The 8,796-nt window shown below is 31.6% G+C and overlaps 1 protein-coding gene across 1 annotated transcript in view; it reads right to left on the reverse strand.

Moving 5' to 3' along the window:
* TkR86C (Tachykinin-like receptor at 86C) overlaps positions 1–8,796 on the reverse strand; it is a 178,735-nt gene that overhangs the window by 83,592 nt on the left and 86,347 nt on the right. The window contains exon 4 of the mRNA XM_088257200.1: positions 2,648–2,749. Coding sequence (XP_088113326.1) covers positions 2,648–2,749 — 102 coding nt within the window. The remainder of the gene's footprint in view (positions 1–2,647; positions 2,750–8,796) is intronic.

Genomic DNA, 8,796 nt, shown 5'->3' on the forward strand with positions numbered 1-8,796 from the left:
TACGTTGTCAATAACAATGCCCTAAATAAGGTAAATCCGTAAACGACTTTTTCCGTTAGTCGTTTTCCCTAATTGGAGCTTGCTTTTTGTCGGCATCCAAATTGTGAACAATTTATCAATGTTTAATGACACTGCTGTTTTCTTTATAAGTGTTATATCGCGAGTGTAAACTGATTTGAAAGTTTAAATACCATGTTTCCCCATTCAGGAAAAACATCCATATGTGGCTCGCAAGCGAAAATTTACGCTGATTTACATACTTGTGAATTTGTATGGCTTCGACCGTGATTTGAAATATTGTATTATTTTATAGAAATATTCAGTACACAGTACACAACGGAGTCCTGGTTCCAACCCTTATGTATGGAAGCGAAGCATGCAGTTAACAAAAAAAGGATAAAAGTAGACTGAATGCAGTCGATATGCAATATCTCAGACGATCGTGTGGCAAAACGATGTTTGATAGATGTTCGAATGATGAAATAAGGAAATAATGCAAGCCTGAGATAAGCATTATCGATAAAATTAATAAAGGGGTGTTAAGATGGTTTGGACACGTGGAACATATGAGTGAGGAAAGAACGGTTTAACAAATTTATGAGCCGAATGTAGTTAGAAAAAGAAGCAGAGGAAGACCGAGGAAAACTTGGCACAATCAGGTGTGTCAAATCCTTGAAAGCGGCCGGGTCAGGAGTGGTAATCATCGTCGGGAATGTATGTATCAGATCGTTTTTTTGTGTTCAAAAATATTACCAAGTTAGGTTCGAAGTCTTACAAGTTCCGTGTTTGAACTTTTAACAGAGAAAAAAACATTAAAAAATTTACAAACGCGAGTATAAAAGACCATAAAACTGATGTTAAAATACATATTCCGGATCGATGGTACATTTAATGAATACTCTTGAGACCTTAGGAAAACTCCGAGAACTTTTTATAAAGCAGACATATAGGAAATGTTTGATCATGATTAGGGTCAGGATTTCAATATCAAGTAACAGCCCGTGTTTGGAAAAAATGTGATGACCATAAAAAGTCATAAATTTATTTTATTCATATGATTAATTGACGTATGCCAGCAATGAATTAGTTATGTATTATGATGCATGATACAATGATTAAAGAAAACACTTGTTTTTTACCACTTGAGTTTTATTATAGACTACATGTTTCAGAAGTTAAACTTCCATCATTCAGGTCTGTATTATAACTAAAATATAAAATATAATATAAATATAATATTTTTAGAACAATTTTATATTTTATATTTTAGTTATTATACAGACCTGAATGATGGAAGTTTAATTTCTGAAACATGTAGTGTATAATAAAACTCAAGTGGTAAAAAAACAAGTGTTTTCTTTAATCATTGTAACATGTCTTACCACAAAGTTAATGACGAAACAATAAATAAAATATGATGCATGATCATTTTTAAAAAGCATTTTAAAAATATTATTATAAAATAAATTATTTAATAACTATATAATGCTCATAATACTATTATATAAAATGCTTTATAATGTTTAGCATGAAGCCGGACAATGACATGTTTACTAGTTTAATTTTTTTTTCAAAGCTACTTTATAAAAGAAATAATTTAAAAATGATTACCCATAGAGCACTTGTGCACTACACGGAATTCTACCGTCCGGTAGTTTTTTTTTTCATATTATTTCTGAAATCTCATCGAAGATGAAGAAGAATTGGAAGTTTAGGCATTTACGGAGCTGACAACCGTCATAGGCTGGTTTAAATGATCACTTTACACACGTGTAATATTCACCAATTCTACCCATTATTGTCAACCACGCTACTTAAATTCTTAGAAGTTCCATATATGGTAAATATGTGAACCAATTTTGAAACATTGTTCTTGAATCACTAGAACTTCACTAGATACATCTATTGGTGAGATGAAAAGAAGCTTTTTACTAAGCAGATTATTAATATGTGAGGTCCGAATGCTGGATTATAATCACGTACATGAGAATCGCCAGATAATATTATTTTCATTTTTAGATATAATTTGACCAGTTAATTTTATTACAACATTTCAAGTGTGTCCTAATATTTATTCACAAATCTGGATTATCTTCAATTATTGGATTTATTTTTCTAATATTTTTTTTGACATCTCATCAAAGATGAAGAAGAGTTATAATCCAGGATTTGGACCTCACATACTAATGAAAGAATTTCTGCTTAGTAAAAAGCTTCTTTTCATCTCACCAATACATGTTTCTAGTTCTAGTGACCAGCCTATGACGGTCGTCTACAACATTTTGAGTGTGTCCAAATATTTGTTCACAAATCTGGATTATCTTCGATTTTCGGAGTTATGTTCAAATAACTCCTATAATTGGATATGTTTCCAATATATATCAAAAAAAGTTTTTTTTAAATAAAAGCGACTACGACAGTCAAGCGTGATCGAATATACGCGCACCGAACTGATCACGAACCGATCAAGCGCACCGATCCGAAGAAAGACGGCCAAAAGCACGAGCCAATCCAAGCCAATCATCCGTTTTATCATGCTAACCGGAATGCCGAACAGTAAAATTCCGTGTAGTGCACAAGCGCCCAGATATAGTTTTTTTTTTCGCAGAAACTCACTTTCGGGCGGCGAAAAAGTATGAAAACTCACCTGTCGAATGAAATTCCAGTCAGTGTGAAGACACTAGCCGCAACAGTAACGTTCGCTATGAAGTTGCTGAGTTTGCAGTAACGTATCCCGAATATCCAATCACTGAAAAAAAAAGTATTCAACATGAAAAATCATTTTATAATATTTTTGTTAAAATCGTTTATTTTTTGACATCTTATCAAAGATGAAGAAGAATATGGAAATCTGGGCATTTACAGGGCTGACGACCGTCATAGGCTGGTTTAAGTGATCACTTTACACACGTGTAACATTTACCAATTCTACCCATTATTGACAACCACACTACTCAAATTCTCGGAAGTTCTATATATATATATGTAGCAATTTTGAAACATTGTTCATGAATCACTAGAACTTCACTAGAGACATCTATTGGCGAGATAAAAGAAGCTTTTTACTGAGCAGACACTCTTTTATTAGTTTTATTGTTTTTATTTGTATGTTTTTTTTAACGGTGTAAATGCATATTTATTTATAATTGGAGATAATCCAGATTTGTGAACAAGTATTTGGACACACTCAAAATGTTGTAAATCATGTAAGCACATTTAATTTATACATGAATTATGAATCTCATGAATTCTTTTAACCCTTTAAATTGAAATAATATGGAAATCTGGATATTTACCAGACTTACTACCTGTCGAGGCTAGTGATCATTTCACACATATGTTACATTCACCATTCTACCCATGATTATCAAATTTTGGAAGTCATTCTTTTATGATCCATCGCATGACGTTCCGTGATTTAGTTAGATTTCAACATTGGTTTGATTTAGAAAGCTTTTATTTAGAAGAGCCCTTTTTTATTTGTAATACTTGTATTATTTTTTCCGCCTCCGTAGTGTAATGGTCAGCACGCTCGGCTACCGTTCTGTAGGTCCCGGGTTCGATTCCCAAGGGGGTAAAATAAATATAAGTGATTTTTTCTCTGTTATATTTATTCAATATTACCCTGGACTGGTACCTGAAGCGAAGGGCTGATCACCTTTCCTTCATGCGTAAACGATCAAGATAACACTGCGTTTATATGACGCAGTGCCCTATGCACCATTGGGGTGCGGATAAGGGTTTATTAAATTAATACTTGTATACCTCATATAAACTAACAAACTAACCATCACGTCACTTCCCCAAAGGAGTAGGCAGAGAGAATAGAATGCCACACCAATCTGTAATGCATATTCATATACATACATACACGCCGATTATTTCGACTGTATCCTGGCCACTTTCAAGTACTTGAACGTTCATCTCAAATAATTTTATAAAATATAAATAAATATGCATTTACACCGTTAAAAAAAAACTTGTAAATAATTTTTCAACCCATTTTCCGGATGAATAATTTTTTATCACGCGCTGCAGCAAATTAATCAGGTAAAAAACTCTATATTATATATTGAACTTTTCCCAGAAATACATGGCTTTAGCCTTGGTAAATATTTGTTTGCGTTGGCACAATTTAAAAATAAATACGAGTATAGATAGCTACGGATGATCATGAAAAAAAATTATATTTTGGAGCGATACAAAGGCTTTCCACGGTTTTCTTAGAAATCGGATTAATATTTTATTTGCAAATATTATTTGATTATTACATTAAAAATAATTCAACTTCAAACTTCAAACCCCTTATCCGCACCCCTATGGTGCATAGGGCACTGCATCATATAAACGCAGTGTTATCTTGATCTTTAACTCATGAAGGAAAGGTGATCAGCCCTCCGCTTCAGGTACCAGTCCAGGGTAATATTCAATAAATATTAGAGTGAAAAAATCGAAAAAAGAGATTTATTTGACTTTCCCCCCTGGGAATCGAACCCGGGACCTCCAGAACGGTAGCTGAGTGTGCTGACCATTATATTATGGAGGAGGACTTAAGGCGGAAAAAAAATTAGAAAAATAATACACAATAGTACATTTTCCTTTTTTGTGCGTAAACTTTTTTTTTTTGCTTTTTTTTACACTTTTTTTTCTTTAATTGATTTGGCAGTCACTTTGTGGAAGTATTTTTTTAAATTTTATATTTCAGTTAACTTGCCAAATGTCACTATTATAATTGAAGGCAACATATCTAAATATACGATATTAAAAACTCTTATTCATAAATATAAATATGTGTTCTCCGTGAAAGTCCTGTTTTAATTTAAAAAATACAATGTTTGTGTGTAGCCTTTAAATTTTTTTCAAGTTATTTAATTCCAATAGCTATAATAACTATACAATTAATAAGACACGAATAAAATCTCTATTACCGTATAGCGTTACCTTACCAACAGCAAACGGTGAGTTTCAGTGCATTACAGAAAAAAAGGTTTAATTGGTTTTCTTTTCGGGATTTTTTATACAAAAATAAATTGACTTTTAAAGAGTTCAATACTGAATCCTTAAAAAGGTTTTTTAAGGCAAGAAGTAATCTGAATAATGCATTTGCTATACTTTTATGTAGAAGCAGTCTCGCCAAGTTGAAAGTCATGTTCAGTTAACGGAGATTTCCATTCCTCAGTATCAAAATGAAAATTTTACCACGAATGTACTCACATCATCAATAATTCATGTTTTGCGAAATGTTCAATTTAATTCCAAATATTATTTGTTAATAATTTACATTTGACATCGTGACGATTATGTCACAATATGCAATGTATGTAATATATGCCTCGTGTTAGGATATCCCAACAATCTGAGAAGAAAAAAAACATTTAAATATATGTTGTTTGGGAGGGAGAAAAATTACGTTTTGATATCTATACAAATCAAAAAAAAATAATATTTGAGATCTATCTAGATGACAAAAAATTTGGAAGTCTGGGTGTGATGGAAGTGATCACTTAACGCATCGCTTACTCCTTTCAACAACTTCATATATCAAAAACTTGATTTTTTAGAACATTGTTTTTGAAGTTTAAGAATATAATAAAATGTATTAAAAATTAATATCAAGCTACTTGTTGAACTTTTTACTATGCAAAAAATCTTGGTAAAACTTGAAAGTTTTTTCTCCATTTGAAAAATATTTAGTTTATTCAAAAGATAATTAAACTATACAATTTCTTTATAATGCAAAAATAACACTTTCCGCCCTATATCGGGTAAATATTAAGTTAAAAATATGCCGCTTTTGATGGGATATAGTACATTTTCTGGGCATTCCGAAAACACGCACAACTGAAGGCGACGTTGTTGAAAGGAGTGAGCGACATGTGCAACATGATTGACAACCACTTTACCCAAATTTTCTGTATATGTTTATCAATGTCGTGACACAGTACAAATGACTTAAATTTTTTCACATTATTTTGGCCGAGAAATAATAGTTTATAACGAAAATTTTTTCATGATTAGTTCAACAAATAATAAACGTTTCTTGATTATCTATGTACGTTGTTTTAAAAATAATTTTATTTTTTATTCTTTATATTTAAAGACTTTACATTGTGGTAAGTCATTTTAACTTTTTTTATTTTTTGATAAAAAGGTTAATTTTATAAGTTTATATCCATCCACTGAGATTTTTATGTCCACCAGTTTCGAGATGTCCCGTCTCTTCGTCAGGAAAATCACTACCACAGCATGCAAATAATTTTCATTTTTCATTTAATTTTTACAAATTGATGAATTAATAGAATTGATGAAGTCTTATCTCAATGCATACATCCGATTAGTATCTGTTTACAACTCGATTTTTATCTAACGCAATTCGTTTTTGCCGTAGGATATATGGAAACGAACGCGCAGGTATATACGTGGTGCTCTTTTTAACTTAATATATCTTGAAACCTAATTTCGCAGAGTTTCCTTTAGTAAATGGATATGTGCATCGAGGGTTGTTTAAGCAAACATAGCCTAAACATGATGCAATGACCTCTCAAGATCTCAGGTCAAGTGGGGCAGTGCACATGTACCTTTGTTGGCATTATTTGAACACACGTTAGTAGACTCGAGAGCGGCTCGATGATTTGGGGGCCACACGAGCTTAAGTACTCTCTTATGGTAGAGAAAGTCCAAAAGAAGTTTTTGAGGTATCTCTACATGAGAGAGTACGGCTATTATCCTTAGCTTTACCCGACCCAGTTTTTCCAGGGTATGCTTGGCTACAATAGTTTAGAGACTAGAAGGAATGTGTATTTGATTACGCATTTTTATCGATTGTTGCGCGGTATGATCGATAATCCTGAAATTATCCAGAGCATTGGTCTGTATGTTCCCGATAGTTACCTAAGACAGCGTCGGCATAGATTGTTTCACATTCCTATACATAGGACCAACCTGCCGATGGTTATGCCTGTAGGAAGAGCTACCTCTATGTTGAACAATATCACATTGGATATTGATCTGTAATGTTTATATTATTTTTTTATTAAATAAATTGAATTGAATTGAATTGAATAGTTTTAAACATATTTTAAATTTGTGAATTTAACAGCTGCATTATACAAACGAATTGATGAAATGGGCACCAATGTGTATCAACACTGGTGGCAGCCACTCGACTTATATCATCTTTTCTACGTAACAGAAAAAAATTAAAAAAGTAAAAATAAAGATTTTTATTACTCTTATGTTTTTAAGTAAATTTGGTACAAAAGTTACATAAAACATAATTGGATTATTAATTTTGTACCACGTTTGTTAACTGCAGCGGTCTAGTTCACAAATGTCAAATATGATTTGCAAAATTTATGTTATTTTCTGATAGGGTTAATAATTTTGCGCCACCCTGAATAACATGAGAAAATTGCATTTCATCTGCAGGGCGTTTACTTAAATAAAAAGACATGTGCCTCCGTAAGTACTTGCCGGCACGTTAACCGGATACGTTTATCCTTTTCTTCAGGAACAAAGGTAGTAGGAGACATTTTCGTTAACGTGCGTTTTCTTTTGCGAATGATTCGGGAATTTCGCATGACACAATTAAGGGATTTTTGTTAATCGTTGAAGATATTATCTAATTGTTGTTGATTGTAGTGATTGGTAAGTGGTTTAATACTAATAAAACTAAAATTTTTGGACAAAAAAACAAAAGCAAAAATGAACAAACCACTAGGTAAATGTATTTTGTATATTAAAAGCATTGTTTACGTTTTGGTATGGTAATATAACACTCTCCTTATCATTCATCGTTCACTTTGTGTAATAACATTTTAATAAACACTAATTAGTGACTACTAGTTTCAGAATAAACATTCCATCATTAAGTCATTAAAATGGAAATTTTACGGCATGACATTTGTAAAAATATATTGTTGTATCTTTTTAAAAAAAAAAATTTGTTTTTGCATAAATGTCAGACCGTAACAATTTTATTTTAATGACCCGATGATGAAACGATTATTCCAAAACCGGTAGTCACAATATGTGTTTATCAAAGTGGTATTACACAAAGCAAAAGAGAGTGTTACAACGTAAATGCTTTGAATATCAAGAATATTTTGTGAGTATTGGTGTAAATGTTCAAAATCTACATCTTGACAAACAAAATAATTTTATTGGAGGAAATCTGTAAAAAAAAGCTTCCGATTGAAAGAATCTCTCTTACGAAAGGATTACTCTACGAAACACAAAAAAAGTAAACATATCATTTATCAAAGCCAGAGTATTTATAAATATTTTTTCAAACGGATTTTTTCACTTTTTCTTGGGATTTAAAAGAAAATAATACTTTGTGTATCTAATAGATACGTTTTAGTTTACGGATAAGGGTAGTATTTCCTTAAATAAATATCATTTTGAATATAAGTTATGATAAATATTCACGATTATACGGTTGACTTAAAAACCGATTTGGAAACTACCTTTATAAACGAAAACATGTTTACATACGTCGGCTTAACCTGTAAAGTATTTTACTATCTCTGGGATAACTGTCCAAAGGAAAATAATATCAATACGATATAGTCATGATTTGTAAATCTATTTTACGTATAACATGTTGAGTGTGTCCAAATACTTGTTCACAAATCTGGATTATCTCCAATTATTGGAGTTATTTTTCATATTATTGTTCTGACATCTCATCAAAGATAAAAAAAATTAATCCAGTATTTGGACCTCATATACTATTTAAAAAGTTTCCGCTAAATAAAAAGCTTCTTTTTATCTCACCAATAGATGTCTCTAGTG

Source organism: Brachycentrus maculatus, unplaced genomic scaffold (genome assembly GCF_059751285.1).
Source record: "Brachycentrus maculatus isolate JH-2025_06_01 unplaced genomic scaffold, ASM5975128v1 h1tg000074l, whole genome shotgun sequence".
NCBI classification, from domain to species: Eukaryota; Metazoa; Arthropoda; class Insecta; order Trichoptera; family Brachycentridae; genus Brachycentrus; species Brachycentrus maculatus.